Source organism: Notolepis coatsorum (assembly GCF_963971535.1).
Source record: "Notolepis coatsorum genome assembly, chromosome: 6".
NCBI lineage: Eukaryota > Metazoa > Chordata > Actinopteri > Aulopiformes > Paralepididae > Notolepis > Notolepis coatsorum.
In genome coordinates this window covers 88,314,548-88,334,855 of record NC_140170.1, presented here as the reverse complement: position 1 = coordinate 88,334,855, position 20,308 = coordinate 88,314,548, and the positions used below count along the sequence as shown (strand labels likewise).

Sequence of the window (20,308 nt, the reverse complement as noted above, 5' to 3'; positions counted from 1 at the left end):
AACATAGGTATTTCGGACCCCTCAGAAACTGAATGACATCAGACCTCTTGAAATGGTGGTTAATTAACCTGTTAAGCCCGAGCCATATTTTCAGAAAATTTGCCTAAAAGTACATACCCAAGTAAATGGAAGATTGCGCCACTTCCACAAGGTCCATTTGCATGTTATTGGTATCTAGGGACATCTATGGACCACAGGGAATGTATTCCCAGTGTCAGAAATATTGTGTCTGTTACTATGCTTGAGTAAATTGTAATGAAACAAAGGAGAATATCAATAATTATTATTTTTCTTTTCATCTTTGACAGTGAATAACACCATGCTAACATTGACCAGACGTGAAAAGCACCTTCTTGAGATCAATTTACTAAACATCTTAAGCAAATGAATAAAGGGCAGATGATTTACAGGTTTTTTTGTAGATACAGTACAGAATCTTGCCATCCGGACACATGCTATTTGAAATATGAATATAGAATATATAGGGCCTATAAATGACCTTATTATGGCCAAGTCATGCATCTATGGATCGGGCCAATCGCCTCTTTCCAATGGCAGAGTTAAATCTGGATTTAGTACCACCAGGCGCCCGTTACAGGGCAGCAAAGACCGTGAATGAAATCTACTGTAAGTACAGTTTTGTATAATGTCCAGCCCCCTGAATCACCCACCTCTGTCCTTTTTAAAGACGGGTTCAATAATAATTCCATAATTCAGTTAAGGCATTTCAGAATCGTACAATTATGACATTTGAGCAGAAGTGGGCGATTCACACACGAAAGCTCTGAGAGAGACTTGCTCTCAATTAATAAACAGGAATTCTGATTTTACAAACGGTCCAGTTTGTCCCAGAGTGCACTCTAGCATTTTTTTAATTCTTGGGAAAGCATTACAAAAAATAAGAAACTTAAATCCGAAAGGGTTAAAAAAAAGAATTTGGTCATCAAGTTTGGTTTGAAATGGACTATTATGTGAAAATGTCTTTAGAACACACAGCATTGTCATGTTGATGTACAGGGGCGACAGTGGCTCAGGAGGTAGAGCAGTCTGGAAATCTGGAGGTTCCTGGTTCCTTGACACTTAACCTCTAATTGCTCCCGATGAGCAGGTTGGCACCTTGCATGGTCGCCTCCCCCGTCGATGTGTGAGTGAATGGGTCAAATGTGAGGAACAAATTGTAAAGCGCTTTGGATAAAAGCGCTATATAAATACAGCCATTTTACCATTTCTAGCCATTTACATGTTATTCCGGCTGTGTTGTCAGATCAACAGGGCGATGCCGGCGGCCCGCGTCCTGGCCTGCGCCCCCTCCAACAGTGCCTCTGACCTGCTATGTGAGAGGCTGATGGTTCACATGGAACCTCACCGCGTTTACCGCGTGTACGCCAGCAGCAGAGACCCTGGCACTGTGCCCAAACACCTTCTGGTGAGCACCACCGCCGTACAAAAAACAGCTTCAGATTTAACTGCCGGTCGTGAATGAGTTGAAGGAACACGCCAACATTTTGGCACTGTCCGGTAAGCTAATTTCCCCAAATCTTGGCGTGTTCCTTTAAGAGAAAGGAGAGCGACAACAATATGTCAAATGCAAATGTCATTTGGGAGAGCATTTTGGACAGTTGTTTTTCTGACCTTTTTTATTGTTATTATTATTATTTTCTTTTTTATTGTGTACTTTAACTCAGGAGTCATTGAGGGAGACCCTGATTTTCAATGCCACGGAGTGTGTACATGGCATATAGATTACAAAACACACACAATCAATTTAAAACATCCAATAAATCAATCACCAACACACAGTCACAAATAAATACAGATCATATGCAATAATAATAATAATAATTATTATTTATTTGTATAGCACCTTTCATACAAGAATTACAGCCCAAACTGCTTCACAGCAGTGATGTAGACGCAAAATAAGAAACAAAGAAAGCAATTACCTTTTGCCAAGTTGTGACTGAGGGGCGCAGGTGTAGACGTGTTGTATTCTACGCTCCTTATCTATCTGTGTCTTGGCAGAACAATTGCAACTGGGACGAGAGCCAGGACAGCTTTGTGTTCCCCGAGAAGGAGGTTCTGATGGAGTACAAGGTCATAGTGACCACAATGGTCACAGCTGGCAGGTAACAGGTTTAGATTATCACACTGAGCAACGTTCTCTCTCTCGTCTTGTTTTATCTTGATATTGCTTGTTCCTCCCTTGTCTGGGTTTTGTGTCTAGTCATACTAGGGATACATTTTCTGTCCTGGATTATGCTGCATATTACTGTTGTATAATAGTAGGATTATTGGATCTCATGTAAGGACCTTGCATACTTCATTTAATTTTCAAACCTTTATTTCAACACCAAAGGCAACTGAGGTTTCCCTCATTTACAGTCATGTCGAGTGTACATACAGAAAAAAATTATAAAGAAATCCAAATCATAACAATAAAGAAACAGAGTCCCGTGGTCTGTAGTTCTGGCTTGCCACCTGGTTCCGAGAAGTGTCAAACAGGCTAAATAATGGTGCCGTGAGCCCAAAAAGTGTTAATCCACATTTTCACATGAAGGCGAAAACGTTCATACTTGATTCATGTTGGAACACGCCCCAGCACATCAGTGTCACGCAGCAGAGCCGTGTTCCAACATGAGTGAGTGAGCTAATGGCATTGCATGAACCACTGCTAGCAAGTATTCTATTCACCTTCATGGTATTTTGATGTCACTGCTGATGCTCTGGCAAATCCTGCTCTTTATTTAGTTTCAGCTCAGACCGTAGCACTCGTATTCCAGTACTAGTAGTTACTTCACTTCTATCCCTTTTTAAAGGGCATGTTCGTGTATTCAATTTAAGAACAGCAGGCATTCGTACGTGCCTAAGGACAATTTGGGGGTCTAACGTTGATTTCTCATATGCTCATATTTCTCAAGAGATTTAAGAGGGAAAGAGAGAGCGAATGCTTATGAACGAGGCCCATCGTGTGCTTGTGTGTTCGTAAACCATAGGCTTGTGTCTGGAGGCGTCCCAGCTGGTCACTTCACACACGTGTTTGTGGACGAAGGCGGCCAAGCGGTGGAGCCTGAGTGTCTCATTGCTATCGCAGGTGAGAGGGGGGGTATTTATTCAAGTTATCTAGGCTTTTAATTTAACCAATAACCTGGGTTCAGTGTAAGATCTTACATTCCATTATTTGTATGTGTTGCACTGTTTTAGAGGCAGTCACAAGCACGCCTGATTTATTTAGTAAAAGTTGTTTTGCAACTTCTATTTACATTTGTAATTGGATTTAATTGAATGCGCTTTGACTCCTAATCCTGGTAAGTGGATGATTTATACAACACACACACACACACACACACACACACAGGGGTGTAGCTCCAGATTCTGGGCCCCATGAAATAATGTATTTGTAGGCCCCCAGTGAATGCGAGCGCGCGTAATATGGTTTTTACCTATACATTCGGATCAGCAGTTCAGCACCTGCACTGTTGGTGGGTGAGCCTAGTAAAGGATGTCGCATTGCGTTCATCTTCAATGAATGGACCAATGCAATAGTCTACCAAAGCCCCCCCTCTCTCTCTATATATCTCTCACACACACACACACACACACACACACACAAACATAGTATCAATGAGAGCATCAATAATACACCTGAGTGATGTCTAGTTAAAAAAAAAAAAAAGTTTGGCCCCCCCCCCCAGTGCTGGGCCCTTAGAATCATCCTAAACTACCCCCCCCCAGCTACGCCCCTGCACACACATACATACATACATACATACATACATACATACATACATACATACATACATACATACATACATACATACATACATACACACACACCTACACTTCTCACATTGAGATCTGATTTGGGTTGTTTTTCTAGGTGTGCTCCACCCAGAGAAGGGTCAGCTGGTGTTGGCTGGAGACCCTCAGCAGCTGGGTCCCATCCTGAGGTCCCCCCTGGCCCTGCAATATGATCTGGGTTAGTTCTAGTCTGTTATTCTATTATATCCTATGTTATTCTATTGTATTGTATCCTATTATATGATATTCAAATCTATCCTATGTTTTTCTATTCTATTCTAGTATGTGTTATTATTTTCTATTATATATATTCTATTATAGCCCACCCTATGTTATTCTATTGTATTGTATTTAGTGCTGTCAGGCGATTAAAAAAATGAATCTAATTAATTACAGGATTTGTAATTAATTAATTAATCTAATTAATCACATTTTAATCGCATACCCATTTTATGCCTGATATTCTATAATCATATTTCAAATAGGATGGCAGAATTCAGTACTGTATCTACAAAACCTTCTGTTTAATCATCTTCCATCTATTAATTTGCTTAGATTTTTCAGGTCTGGTCAATTTGAGCATGGTGTTATTCACAGTCAAAGATAAAAAAAAATATTTATTGATATTCTCATTTGGTTCATTACAATTTACTCAAGCCTAGTAACAGACACAGTATTTCTGACACTGGGAATACATTCCCTGAGATCCATAGATGTCCCTAGAATCAGATACCAAGAACATGCAAATAGACCATATAAAAAAATTTCTGTAAATGTGTATTCTACGTTCTTATGGAATGAATGAGATTAAAAAAAGTTAAAAAAATAAATAAAAATTAGTTATTTTTTAGTTAATTTTCATAACGTGATAATTTGCTGTGTAATTAATTAATCTAATTACCGGGATAAACTGACAGCCCTCATTGTATTCTATGTTATATTATATCCTTTCCTGTGTTCTTCTTATATTCTATGTCATTGTATTCTATTCTATGTTATATTCTATCATATCCTATGTTATTCTATTCTATGTTTTTCTATTCTATTGTATCCTGTTATTTTATTCTAGTATTATATTAAATGTTTTTGTTTTTCTATTCTATTGTATCCTATGTTATGGTATTCTGTTTTGTTCTACTATATTCTGTGTTCTATTATATGGTACAACTCAACTACATGATTAGTTAGTTATGTATTTTTGTCAGAATTACTCTCTGCAGTAGTCCTTCAGTTTCCCAACTATAACAAGTTAGCATGGTTAGCTAGCGGTACCCCATACAGGAATGCTAATAATAATAATAATTCTAAAATGCCATTTCAAGGAAACTGAATGTTGGAGAAGAAGTTAACGTTATCCCTTTAACTCATTCAGCACCAGCGATTACCCTTATCCCTGTAGTCAATGGGCCACGCTAAAAGATAAGCATTTTCACTGTGCGTCACGATGTTTGCAGAGCTACATATTCTATATTATAGCTATGGAGACAATACTATGGCTTATTTGACACTATCTCTCGTCCAACATGTAAAAAATGTTCGCGTGTTATCCTGTGGTGAATATTGTATAGTTTCAGAGTGATCCGGGCTAATTCCTGGAAGCTGAGTTATGGAGCTCTATGTGCATTTTGCGAAAGTCGTTTGCGTTGCTCGCCTGGACACAATATTATTTCCAAATCAAAGGTATATAATAGGTATTATGTTTTATCATGAAGGCATCAAGGGGGGGGGGGGTCATTTTGGCGCTATGTGCATTTTGCGAAAGTCATTCGCGTTGCTCGCCTGGACACGATATTATTTCCAAATCAAAGGTATATACCGTAATTTTCACACTATAAGCCGCACCTGAATATAGGCCGCAGCAGCTAAATTGAATGATGTGTACATATATAAGCCGCACTGGACTATAAGCCGCAGGTGTTTTAATGTTTAATTACCATATGTAATTAGCATTGGGACACAATACAAGAATTAACTCATTTACAAGTTGTATTAAGTTTAGCAAATACGGGAACAGATAAATAACATTTCAATGCAGTCAAAAAAGCAATATTTCGATTTTTACATTTTCGGGTTTGGTCACGTCGAGTCACATATAAGCCGCACCGTTATATAAGCCGCAGGGTCGAAAAATGGGGAAAAAAGGCGCGGCTTATAGTCAGAAAATTACGGTAATATGTATTATGTTTTATCATGAAGGCATCAAGGGGGGTGGGTCGTTTTGTGATGCTCTGATCGTCAGCAACGGCATATGTTTTGAATACTACATACGTTGATCGTTGCGATCGATGTGAAATCATTGTTGGATCAAAGTAGGATTGATGTCATATAGTCCTTACCTTTGCTAGGAGTTATTTCCAGTATTGATGTCCATCGGATCCCTGACATGAAATGGCACAAAATATGCATCAAGTGTGCTGTACGCGTTCCAAGTTGCTCGGATGAAGCGTTTCACTTGCCGGGGTCCAAATTCTCCGCCCGGACCATATAAAATGTAACACACAGTGTGAAATAATGTTTCAAAGGGTAGGCGATACTGCCACCTAGCATGATTCGGCCGGCATTGCACCCCCAAGGTCTCAGAATGAGTTCCAATGATAACACTGAGGTCCGTGAGATTGTATAGAATATTAAAATCGAAAAAAAGAAAAACGGACCAGATAATGAGTATACTCGTGATTGGCGCAGAATGGTGTTGTTTGGAATATTGTTTCCCCCAGGGCTCTCACTGCTGGAGAGTTATCCTTGTAATGGTGTTGTTTGGAATATTGTTTCCCCCAGGGCTCTCTCTGCTGGAGAGGCTGATGAGAGACAACCCTCTGTATCAGAAGAGCGGAGGCAGTGGGCAGTTTGACAGCTGCTTCGTCACCAAGCTCCTACGAAACTACAGGTGCCTCACGCCCACTCTCTACATCCTCTTCCACCCTGTGATGCTCTCCTCCGCCGCTTGTCCTCCGGCTGCTTCGACTTGAGCTCCTCTACTTTGTTATTTACCCCCCCCCCCCCCCCCCCTCTTCTCTCTCAGGTCTCATCCTGCCATCCTGAAAATCCCCAACGAGTTGTTTTACGAGAATGAACTGCAGGTGTTGGCGGACCAGAGAGAGCGGGAAGCTTACTGCGATTGGGAACACCTCCCCAAGAAGGTAGGAGAGCTGCCGGTACAATGTGTTTCCTCCCTCCTCCTCAGCATCCTTGTGAGCGCCTCTCCCCCTCCTCCGCTCTGTAATGATGTCACTGTGTCAGGCTTCTCCTGGGCTTGTTGGAGGGCTTGCTGTGTAGCTGGGAGGAGAGGGGGGGGGGGGGGGGGTTCTCTTCATTGACATTTAGTTGGCTACAAAATGTGCAATAATCTAATTACGTACACATTAGATATCTATCTACTGTCTAGGAGACTGGCACAATGTTTTTATTAGGTCTATTCAACACTGGAACCTATTTTTCAATTGTTTTAAGCAGCAGAATGTATTTAAACTGACCTGCCTGGTGGTCTGTTACACAGAACCATCTGGGAAGTCATCCTTTGAAACTGTACCTTTCATAACGTGCCGTCTTCTCACCGTCGTCACACCTAAACTACGGCTGTAGCTGCCAGCCGTTCCTCTTAAAGGGGACATGCATTGCTATTCCTAGCACTATTTGGGCAACTTTACACAATTCCTGTGAGTCTAGTGAACACATCAGAACGTTTTTTTTTCAAAAAAATGCACTGTTTTATATTTCTAATGAAGTACTCAAAAGCCTCATTTTCCAGCCTCAGGATTTCAGGCTGTTATTGGATGGGCTCCGCCCATAAGCGGTTGAGAGTCACCCACAGTTAGAGTGACCAGGTCAAAATGGTTCAGTCGCAGGACAGCAGCACTGCTTTTGCGGGACAATGCGGGACACGTAGGTGAAACAAATTATTGCTAATAAAAATGAAAGAAATGTATTTATTATTTAAATGCCTTTATTTCATATTCGACGCAGACGGTAGGCTATATATAGCACATTTTGTTATTAATCTTATTAAACTGTATAGATGCTTCACCAATCACCTTCTCAGCCGCTACTGTATGTTACCAACATCTTTATTTAATCACACTTTCATCATTAAGCAGGTAACCATCAATCTTGGTATCCAAGCTGATAAAATCACTCCATTAATAGAAAGAGCAGGAGCTAAGTCTTTTCAGCCATCTTTTCCTGAGCATTATTAGCAGTGAAGTGTAGAAGAGGAGACGGAATGCGATGGTTGATCTTCACAATATAATAATGTTTTTATTGTGAATAGCAGATCACTCAGTTGCTCATATAACAAAAAGGGTGAGACCCGAAGTCTCCACAAACCCTATATAACAAAGAAAAGGCTGACGGCACAGTCTCCGCAATATGTGTCTGGTGAACCCACAACATTTTTTAAACAATGCAGAGTCCAGTTTACTGCTGATATTAAGAGCTTCAGCTGCTTCGCGAAGCTCTTGGAAGCTGAATGCTCTCTTCTTGAGAGCCAAGCATGACACCTGTTTCAGGTAATTCTGATCAGAGAAATCAAACCATTTGTCTAGGTAAGCGAGTGCTCTCTGATAGAAAATTAAAAAGTCCTGTTCAATCGCAGCAGCCTGTGCGGTAAAAAACCTCTGCATGAGAGCACTGGTCTCGAATCCAAAATAATGGTCCTTTGATCGTTGTTCAAGTTTCAGTCTTAGACTGGTCATGAGCTGGAAAAGCTCACAGACAGTTGTGTCATCCCCCTCAACTTCAAGCACTGCGTCGTAAAAAAGCTTTAGGCTATTCTGCAGAAACATCAGGTATGATTGACGTCACACACACTGCAGCTGCCTCGGCATCGGACTGTCTGACAAGTGACAGGCAGCGCGACTCGCGAGACTCGAGTCGAGCTGCTCCACTCGGCTGCGCATTGGTTTGACGTCGCCCGATTTTTTTATTTTAAATATAAGAGGGTATTGGAACGAGGCATTAAATTAACAACATTTAAAAAAAAATTAAATAATCATCTTTGAATAATAAAAAATAAAGAAATTATAAAAAATTATAATAAAAAAAAATCTTTGAATTGCGGGACATTGTTTTGTTGTAGCGGGACGCGGGACAAACGTCCCAATATCGGGACAGGTGGGCACCCTACCCACAGTCTGCGACTGGCAGACAGAGAGAGGGGAGAGGGAGGGAGAGAGAGAGGGACACGGAGCATAAAGTTATCTCTCCACTGCTTCCCCCGCACGGTTCAGGTTGTGTGTGTAAATGCATGTGTTTGTGTTTCACACACTCCTGCACCGCGGTCCCTCTCTCTCTCTCTCTCTCTCTCCCTCTCTCTCGCTCGCTCGCTCGCTCATTCTCTCTCTGCCTCGCTCTGTTTGAGGAAGTGAAGATATTTCCACTCGCTCTGCTGTCGCTGTCAACCATAGAGTAGAGTTAGTTATGCAAAAATCAGTGCTATATTCACGTCAGCAAAACTGTCAAATCAGAACAGCAGAACAGGGCTGTGTTCTGAGCCCCCTCCTCTACTCCCTGTACACACATGACTGCGTAGCACAGCGGAACAACAACACCATCATCAAATTTGCTGATGACACAGTAGTGGTGGGCCTGATCTCTGCCAACGACGAAAGGGCCTACCTGGAAGAGGTAGAGAACCTGTCACAGTGGTGTCAGGAGAACTGCCTCTCCCTGAACGTCAGCAAAACAAAAGAGATGATTGTGGACTTCAGGAGGTCGGGGGTCAAGGACTACAGCCCCCTCAGCATCGACGGGGCACCGGTTGAGAGAGTGAACAGTTTCAAGTACCTCGGAGCCCACATATCCGAGGACTTGACATGGACCACACACATTGACAGTGTTGTGAAGAAGGCACGACAACGCCTCTACTTCCTCAGGCGCCTAAGGAAGTTCCAAGTCAGTCAGAAGATCCTTAGGAACTTCTACTCATGTACAATAGAGAGCATCCTGACCGGCAACATCACCTCCTGGTTTGGGAATAGCACTGCACAAGACCGTAGCAGACTACAAAGAGTGACACGTTCAGCCGAACGCACAATTGGAGGGGGGCTTCCCACCCTCCAGAACATTTACAACAAGCGGTGCAAGGGGAAGGCTAAGAGAATTATTAAGGACTCGAGCCACCCGAACAACTGCCTCTTTGAACTGCTGCGGTCAGGCAAGCGATACCGGAGTCTTAAGGCGAGCACAGAAAGACTCAGAAGAAGCTTCTATCCCCAGGCCATCAGGCTGCTAAACGAACAATAATCGCTAAACGAACAATAATCACTATGCAACAACCATCAAATGCACACCGCACACACACCCACACGCACGCACACACTCACTCAAACAAACAACACACTGCAGCACCCACTCTCCACACTTTAGATCACACAAACACACTTACACTTTATATTTATTGATAAAGGATTTGCACTACAACTCGTACACCTACTGTGAATTGTACCTAAATTTCACCTCGTCCCATTTCTCCATTTCTGCCTTGCACTATATAGTATTGTATATTAGTACACTGCACAGTATTGTATATTGTATGGTAACTACGTCTATTCTGCATCGAACATTGTACATATGTCTAAACTGAACACTGTGACCTCCTTTTTTTTTTACTTCTAATTTTACTATGTTTTTATTTCATACTTATCTTGTCTTGCACAGTCTCTGGAGCGCAACAGTAAGAAGCATTTTGTACAAAAGTATTCTGTACTTCTGTATGACAACTATTAAAGAAACTTGAAACTTGAACTTAGTTGAGTGAGGGAGGAACTCGAGACTAGACTGATGAGTCAATATGATAATTAACGACACAGACCACATTGATATAATCCCCAATTGCTAGGAAAACATGCTAAACACTGAAAAAGGCTATTTATAATGCATGTCCCCTTTAAGGATGGCGATTGGTCGGGCACAAGTGCATAACCACTGTGGTTCGACCACAAGCGCATAACCACTGTGGTTCGGCCACAAGCGCATAACCCGAAACCGGGCAAGGTGGATTCTCGTGTGAATGCATTATGTAAGGGATAATGTATAGCTGCGAGGTCATTGTCGCAAAATAATTGACCGACACGGAGTTTAGAAGCAAGGCTCCTCGCCGAGGTGTTCTTTAAACGTAGTGAAGGTCAATTATTTTGCGACAATGACCGAGTATAGCTATACATTATCCCGCTTATTACATGGCTAACTTACTAACAATATACCTAATTCATTTTACACCATCGACAAGACAAGATCAAATGCAGACGCAGTTCTGTTCTCGTTCTGTCGCTATGCTGTCATCGCCGGCAGCTTCGCCAGCAACAGGTGTGTCTGATTGGCTGCACTGATGCAGTGTGTGTCAGTGGGCTTGATTGCTACAGCTGCGCACAGCGGTCATTATTGCTCGGCAGAGGTCCGTTATCGAGTAATAACGGACCTCTGACTAGCGCTATTGACCAATCACAATCAAGCATTTCGACGAATGTTAAAACGGCATGTAATAAAGCGTGTTAACAATGTATTAAACTGATGGCTGATGTCCGTCTGGCTGGTGTGTTTTGCTGTACTCGCAGGGCTTTCCGGTGATCTTCCATGGAGTGATGGGAAAGGATGAAAGAGAGGCCAACAGTCCCTCTTTCTTCAATGTGTCTGAGATTGAGGTTCTGGTGGACTACCTCACCAAGCTGGCACAAAGCCAGGGCAAAGGGGGACTGCCCAAACTGTTCCCCAAAGATGTCGGCATCATTTCCCCCTACAGGAAACAAGTGAGCTCCTGTTTTGCTACTTCTTTTCTGTTTTAAAAATCAAACCAGCAGCCGTCATTTACCTCGTGACATTATATCTGTCCAGCGAGACATTGCTTGTGTAAATAGTAAACCTTCCAACGTTTTCACTTTTTTTCTAACAGGTTGAGAAAATCCGTAAAGCCCTGAAATCGGTCTCGGAACTGCATCAGTGGAGCGATCTCAAGGATCTCAAGGTTTGTGAGATTCTGTTGTTGTTACGTGATCCCCGTTCAGCGGTTGACCCTGTGTGCTTCCCCGAACAAATATATGCATTGCATATGCTTGTGAGTGTTTCTACGGTATAAAATCTATGGTCCGGCTCACTTCGTTTTCAGTTCAGTCAAATGCAATGAAACTGCAACTCATTTACTATGCTATGCAACTATACTTCCTAACTACATCATCAAGGATTCTCAATGACATCATCCGTGGCAAAAAAAGTACACAAACCCTTTACTCAAGTAAAAGTAGAATTAGAATGGAACACTGGTGAAGGTGCGAGTGCGAAATAAATAGTTAAGTATACATTTCTTCTATATTGAATGTACTTAAGTGCCAAAAGTGAAAGCTACATATTTTATATGATTCATGTAGCGTTGGAACCTCAGTAGACCTTGTGCGTGTCGTCATTTCTCTGGCCGGACAAGGGAGGGCGGCTCCTTCAGATGAGAATATGAATGGGTTGTAAGGCTGTACCGAATGCTTCAAAGCTTCTATCATAATGTTGACATTCGAATTCTAAATCAACATTCGAAATTTTAATTAAAAACAAATTTAAATTTTTTAAAATCTTTTTTTGTATACCAATTGTCTATTCAATCTGTTTAAACCAATGGGGGTTTTCTTCACAGTTGCAGATAAGTTTAGGCTACACTAATACCGGTATTATACTATAAGATGTCACCATCACTTTCGTACCAACCGTGGCCTTATTGGATTATTTATGTTGATGAAACTGATGAGTTATATTCATTAAAGAAAGTTGATTTAATGTTTTTAAATATTTTTTTTTGTAGCCAAGAGTAAAGACCATAACCCTATCAAAAACAGTAGTCAAAGTGTATATTTTCATTTTTACCTTTGTTTTATACGATTTATCGGAAATACGAATTTATCGGAAAATGCTAATTATCGTAAAAAAACCCGAAAGGAAATGACTAAATCCAGATTCAACCCTGCCATTGGAAAGAGGAGCATTTCCCCTATCCATAGATGTATGATTTGACCATAATAAGGTCAAGGTCAAGTTCAAGGTCAAATATGAATTTATTAATTAAAATCGATTATCATGAATTACTGTATCTACAAATCCTTCTGTTTAATCATCTTCCCTTTATTCATTTGCTTAGATTTTTTGTACACATGATCTCAATAAGGTGGTGAATGAGCTCATTGAGCATTTTCTCGTGCCCCACAGATTTAACATGATCAAAGATGCATAAATCATAATTTATATTCTCCTTTTCTTCATTACAATTTACTCAGCCTAGTAACGGACACAATATTTCTGACACTGGAAATACATACCCCCAGGTCCCTAGATGTTCCTAGATACCAAGAACATGCAAATTTCCTTGCAGAAGTGGAGCAATCTTCCTACAGCTTAACAGGTTAATACAAAAAAAATACTAATTTAATCAGATTAATCACTTTATTCAAATTGAGGATTTAGTTTGAGGATTAAAAAAAAACTTTATTTTCTTTTATGAAATCAAATTTTTATTTATTTTTTTTACAGACATTCGAAGCTTCGTTCGAATACTTCAATAGAAGCTTCGAATGTTAAAAAATGACATTCGGTACAGCCCTAATGGGTTGTTAAACTAGTCTGTGTTTCACAGATGCTCTTTACCTTGAACAAGATCTTCTCATAATATGATATATATAAATTTCTCTCCGCTAAGGCGGGGGATTTTGAATTTCGAAGTGGCAGTGTAAAATATTTTCAAAGTCATCAAAACTAGCTTAGCATTGCAGCTCAGGTCCCCTGACGTCACTAGCTGCAGTGCGTTCTGGTAGTGGCTGCTTAATGACATTTCAACACACGGTCATGTAGAGTTGGCAATGTGACTCTTGCTAGGCTAGTTAGCAAAACATAATCGTCCTGTAAGACACTGGTTTGTATGACTATCTGATAGAACGGAGTGTATACTTGCCCTAAACACTGGTCTGTGTCTGATAGAACGGAGTGTATACTTGCCCTAAACACTGGTTTGTGTCTGATAGAACTGATAGTATACTTGCCCTAAACACTGGTCTGTGTCTGATAGAACTGAGAGTATACTTGCCCTAAACACTGGTTTGTGTCTGATAGAACTGAGAGTATACTTGCCCTAAACACTGGTCTGTGTCTGATAGAACTGAGAGTATACTTGCCCTAAACACTGGTCTGTGTCTGATAGAACTGAGAGTATACTTGCCCTAAACACTGGTTTGTGTCTGATAGAACTGAGAATATACTTGCCCTAAACACTGGTCTGTGTCTGATAGAACTGAGAGTATACTTGCCCTAAACACTGGTTTGTGTCTGATAGAACTGAGAGTATACTTGCCCTAAACACTGGTCTGTGTCTGATAGAACTGAGAGTATACTTGCCCTAAACACTGGTCTGTGTCTGATAGAACTGAGAGTATACTTGCCCTAAACACTGGTTTGTGTCTGATAGAACTGAGAGTATACTTGCCCTAAACACTGGTCTGTGTCTGATAGAACTGAGAGTATACTTGCCCTAAACACTGGTTTGTGTCTGATAGAACTGAGAGTATACTTGCCCTAAACACTGGTCTGTGTCTGATAGAACTGAGAGTATACTTGCCCTAAACACTGGTTTGTGTCTGATAGAACTGAGAGTATACTTGCCCTAAACACTGGTCTGTGTCTGATAGAACTGAGTGTATACTTGCCCTAAACACTGGTTTGTGTCTGATAGAACTGTACACTTGCCCTAAACACTGCGTTGTGTCTGATAGAACTGAGAGTATACTTGCCCTAAACACTGGTCTGTGTCTGATAGAACTGAGAGTATACTTGCCCTAAACACTGGTCTGTGTCTGATAGAACTGAGAGTATACTTGCCCTAAACACTGGTTTGTGTCTGATAGAACTGAGAGTATACTTGCCCTAAACACTGGTTTGTGTCTGATAGAACTGAGAGTATACTTGCCCTAAACACTGGTCTGTGTCTGATAGAACTGAGAGTATACTTGCCCTAAACACTGGTTTGTGTCTGATAGAACTGAGAGTATACTTGCCCTAAACACTGGTCCGTGTCTGATAGAACTGAGTGTATACTTGCCCTAAACACTGGTTTGTGTCTGATAGAACTGTACACTTGCTCTAAACACTGGTTTGTGTCTGATAGAACTGAGAGTATACTTGCCCTAAACACTGGTCTGTCTCTGATAGAACTGAGAGTATACTTGCCCTAAACACTGGTCTGTGTCTGATAGAACTGAGAGTATACTTGCCCTAAACACTGGTTTGTGTCTGATAGAACTGAGAGTATACTTGCCCTAAACACTGGTCTGTGTCTGATAGAACTGAGAGTATACTTGCCCTAAACACTGGTTTGTGTCTGATAGAACTGAGAGTATACTTGCCCTAAACACTGGTCTGTGTCTGATAGAACTGAGTGTATACTTGCCCTAAACACTGGTTTGTGTCTGATAGAACTGAGAGTATACTTGCCCTAAACACTGGTCTGTGTCTGATAGAACTGAGAGTATACTTGCCCTAAACACTGGTTTGTGTCTGATAGAACTGAGAGTATACTTGCCCTAAACACTGGTCTGTGTCTGATAGAACTGAGTGTATACTTGCCCTAAACACTGGTTTGTGTCTGATAGAACTGTACACTTGCCCTAAACACTGGGTTGTGTCTGATAGAACTGAGAGTATACTTGCCCTAAACACTGGTCTGTGTCTGATAGAACTGAGAGTATACTTGCCCTAAACACTGGTCTGTGTCTGATAGAACTGAGAGTATACTTGCCCTAAACACTGGTTTGTGTCTGATAGAACTGAGAGTATACTTGCCCTAAACACTGGTTTGTGTCTGATAGAACTGAGAGTATACTTGCCCTAAACACTGGTCTGTGTCTGATAGAACTGAGAGTATACTTGCCCTAAACACTGGTTTGTGTCTGATAGAACTGAGAGTATACTTGCCCTAAACACTGGTCCGTGTCTGATAGAACTGAGTGTATACTTGCCCTAAACACTGGTTTGTGTCTGATAGAACTGTACACTTGCTCTAAACACTGGTTTGTGTCTGATAGAACTGAGAGTATACTTGCCCTAAACACTGGTCTGTCTCTGATAGAACTGAGAGTATACTTGCCCTAAACACTGGTTTGTGTCTGATAGAACTGAGAGTATACTTGCCCTAAACACTGGTCTGTGTCTGATAGAACTGAGTGTATACTTGCCCTAAACACTGGTTTGTGTCTGATAGAACTGTACACTTGCCCTAAACACTGGGTTGTGTCTGATAGAACTGAGAGTATACTTGCCCTAAACACTGGTCTGTGTCTGATAGAACTGAGAGTATACTTGCCCTAAACACTGGTCTGTGTCTGATAGAACTGAGAGTATACTTGCCCTAAACACTGGTTTGTGTCTGATAGAACTGAGAGTATACTTGCCCTAAACACTGGTTTGTGTCTGATAGAACTGAGAGTATACTTGCCCTAAACACTGGTCTGTGTCTGATAGAACTGAGAGTATACTTGCCCTAAACACTGGTTTGTGTCTGATAGAACTGAGAGTATACTTGCCCTAAACACTGGTCCGTGTCTGATAGAACTGAGTGTATACTTGCCCTAAACACTGGTTTGTGTCTGATAGAACTGTACACTTGCTCTAAACACTGGTTTGTGTCTGATAGAACTGAGAGTATACTTGCCCTAAACACTGGTCTGTCTCTGATATAACTGAGAGTATACTTGCCCTAAACACTGGTCTGTGTCTGATAGAACTGAGAGTATACTTGCCCTAAACACTGGTTTGTGTCTGATAGAACTGAGAGTATACTTGCCCTAAACACTGGTCTGTGTCTGATAGAACTGAGAGTATACTTGCCCTAAACACTTGTTTGTGTCTGATAGAACTGAGAGTATACTTGCCCTAAACACTGGTCTGTGTCTGATAGAACTGAGTGTATACTTGCCCTAAACACTGGTTTGTGTCTGATAGAACTGTACACTTGCCCTAAACACTGGGTTGTGTCTGATAGAACTGAGAGTATACTTGCCCTAAACACTGGTCTGTGTCTGATAGAACTGAGAGTATACTTGCCCTAAACACTGGTCTGTGTCTGATAGAACTGAGAGTATACTTGCCCTAAACACTGGTTTGTGTCTGATAGAACTGAGAGTATACTTGCCCTAAACACTGGTTTGTGTCTGATAGAACTGAGAGTATACTTGCCCTAAACACTGGTCTGTGTCTGATAGAACTGAGAGTATACTTGCCCTAAACACTGGTTTGTGTCTGATAGAACTGAGAGTATACTTGCCCTAAACACTTGTCCGTGTCTGATAGAACTGAGTGTATACTTGCCCTAAACACTGGTTTGTGTCTGATAGAACTGTACACTTGCTCTAAACACTGGTTTGTGTCTGATAGAACTGAGAGTATACTTGCCCTAAACACTGGTCTGTCTCTGATAGAACTGAGAGTATACTTGCCCTAAACACTGGTCTGTGTCTGATAGAACTGAGAGTATACTTGCCCTAAACACTGGTTTGTGTCTGATAGAACTGAGAGTATACTTGCCCTAAACACTGGTCTGTGTCTGATAGAATTGAGAGTATACTTGCCCTAAACACTGGTTTGTGTCTGATAGAACTGTACACTTGCCCTAAACACTGGTTTGTGTCTGATAGAACTGTATACTCCTCTGTGGAGGAGTTTAAACACTGGTTTGTGTATCTGGTCAGGTGGGCTCTGTGGAGGAGTTTCAGGGTCAGGAGAGGACGGTGATCATAGTCTCCACTGTCCGCAGCAGCCCCAGCTATGTCAAGATGGACCAAGACTTCAACATCGGCTTCCTCTCAAACGAAAAGGTCAGTCACCTCCCCTAAAGGGGAATTCTACTGATTCTTAGGTTCTCATTTTAAAAGACGTAGACATTTCCCTAAAGTTCCCCCCTCTTGTTTTTATGAACTACTTTTATTACTGCAAGTTCATTACTCTTGTTCTCTCTTTCCCTGTCCTCCCCTACAGAGGTTCAATGTGGCCATGACCAGAGCCAAGTCCCTGCTGATTGTGGTGGGAAACCCCATCATCCTAAACAAGGACCCCACCTGGGAGAAGTAAGAGACGCTCACCTCTCACAGTCTGTGCGCCCTGAGTGACCAATCCGCTTGACTCTTGACACTGTAGATTGCCTCAGCAACATCGGGCCAGGAATGTGGCTGTGCTTCCATACCTTTTGTAGAACTTTTTTTAATTTAATCTTAGATACCCATGCCTTTATCAGATACTTTAGAATTAACATTACCATGTTCCGGACAGCATCATATGAAAGGGTGACGTATAGAGTCGCAGGGAGAGAGGATATTTTCGCTGAGGTATGGGACAGTTTTCTACACCTGACTGAACGGTCTGGGGACAAATGATTAAGGTGGGATTACAATGTTATCAAGGATGAATATGAAAAAGGGGATCTGATCTGATGGTACTTGTGCTTTATAATGTATTGTGTATGTATGTACATGTATTTTATGTCCGGATGGTGTATCTATGGAACGGTCACTGTCTCTATCACACTCACATGTGCGCAGGTATAGCCGCATACAAGTATCTAGGATACACATATTCATATGTGTACATAATAGGTTTACACACACTCATATACACAAGGATAAGTTATACACGTCAGGGGCACACATACATGCACATACTCACTTATAGGAAATAGGCATACACACACCTACATATACACATAGTTGAAGTATAGGCTTTCACTGACACATATGGGGGACACACATGTATATAGGAGACACACACATACGTAGCTGAGACGCACATATATATACACGTCTGAGATATACACTCACATAGGGGGCAGAGGCACACATGGATACGAGACACACACAAGAGATAGGAGTACAGTCACATACCAGGAAGATGCACACACACACATATGAGGCATGTACACATGCTTACGTGATACACGTACCCACATACATGTGTTGGAGACATGCGTGCATGCATGTTATCATGCACAACTGCATGTGTCTGGGGCGCTTTCTCTCACATGCAATATGGAGAAGGGTGGCATCCCGATAGAGGATGCAGCACATACCTGCTCGAAGGTAGTCCGGTCTACATGCAAAGTATATATATCAGGGATGTATACGCATAATGTATAGTATAGTATGTTTCTTTTTTCGTAAGTCTTTTTTTATTTTCCATGTCAGTTGTTAATGTATTTGTATGAGTCCTTTACATGTTTTGTATGTTCTTACAAAAAAGAAAAAGGCAAATCTTGGAAATTGCATATGATGATGTGGAAAGAGATGTTTTGAATATTGGAGAGATTTGTGCAAAAAATATAAAAAAAAAAAGTAAAATAAAAAATTAACATTACCAATGCCTTGTCTCCACTAGCCAGGGGTTAGCCGTGCGCATCTCCATTGTCTTTAGAACCGGGCTGGACCTTTCAACAACCTGGCCAAAGCCAGCTGGGACTTTAAAGCTGGTGGTGTGAATTTATTTAAAGGTGTTTACACAAACCCAACCATCCCATGGCTAACCCCAGCCAGGCTGAACATAGATAATGGAGACAAGGCATTACACTACACCCCCTTACCAAGATTGACAGTGGGCCTTGTTTGAAAACAATATACTAAGTCACACCCCTGCACAGGCAGGCGAAGTTGGCAGGGGGAGAAGACTGATCAAATCTCATTTATTTGTAAGGCCCGACAACACACGTTAATGTCCCCATGGGCCGGACACGTCTTCTTTAAACAAGTCAAGAAGAAACATAACAATAAGTCAAGAACAAAACAAGAACACCATAAGGTCCAACAAATGTAAAATAAATGCAAATAAATGAATGAATGCAAACACTCAGACATACCCCACGCGAAGGTAAGGAAAAACTCACTAAATGCACCACAGGCAGTGTGGAGGAGAGAAACCTTAGAAGGGCCATTCAAGGGGGGATCTCCCTTCTTAGATGTCGGTGATCTAAGTGATGGATAACAGGAGAGGGAGAGGTTTAAAGGTCCCCTATTGTTCACAATTTGGGCAATTTTACACAATTCCTGTGAGTCTATGGAACACATCTGTAAGTTTTTTTCAATAAAATTCATTGTTTTGTATTTTTAATCAAGTACTTTGGTGCACCACTTTCTCTCTTCCAAAGTACAAGCTGTTTTTGGCTGGGCTCCGCCCATACTCGCAATGCGCTTTGATTGACAGTCACCCACCTGCACTGGCAGATAATGAGGTGCCATTTGGGACAAAAGCCTGTCTAATACAAGACACCACCTATCCAGTTGGTCCGCACATGATACCCAGTTGGTCTGCGCGCGCGCGCCGTCAAGTTTTGGTCCGCGAGAGAGGCTCCGATGGGTCCGCGGGCCACCCAGATGGGTATCGCGCGTGGACCAAAACTCGGCGGCAGTGACTTTATTATTTTATTTAAAAGAATAAAGTGGTGTACTCCTGAATTTCCCCAAGGGGGTCAATAAAGGAATATCTTATCTTATCCTTCACTTCTGCAATCAGATCA

At 41.5% G+C, this 20,308-nt stretch overlaps 1 protein-coding gene across 1 annotated transcript in view; it reads left to right on the top strand.

The window, feature by feature from the left end:
• Nucleotides 1–20,308, top strand: part of mov10a (Mov10 RNA helicase a) — a 47,275-nt gene that overhangs the window by 18,465 nt on the left and 8,502 nt on the right. The window contains exons 11-20 of the mRNA XM_084315675.1: nucleotides 1,265–1,426; nucleotides 2,023–2,126; nucleotides 2,994–3,091; nucleotides 3,878–3,976; nucleotides 6,577–6,685; nucleotides 6,821–6,938; nucleotides 11,349–11,540; nucleotides 11,684–11,755; nucleotides 17,502–17,627; nucleotides 17,788–17,876. Coding sequence (XP_084171801.1) covers nucleotides 1,265–1,426; nucleotides 2,023–2,126; nucleotides 2,994–3,091; nucleotides 3,878–3,976; nucleotides 6,577–6,685; nucleotides 6,821–6,938; nucleotides 11,349–11,540; nucleotides 11,684–11,755; nucleotides 17,502–17,627; nucleotides 17,788–17,876 — 1,169 coding nt within the window. The remainder of the gene's footprint in view (nucleotides 1–1,264; nucleotides 1,427–2,022; nucleotides 2,127–2,993; nucleotides 3,092–3,877; nucleotides 3,977–6,576; nucleotides 6,686–6,820; nucleotides 6,939–11,348; nucleotides 11,541–11,683; nucleotides 11,756–17,501; nucleotides 17,628–17,787; nucleotides 17,877–20,308) is intronic.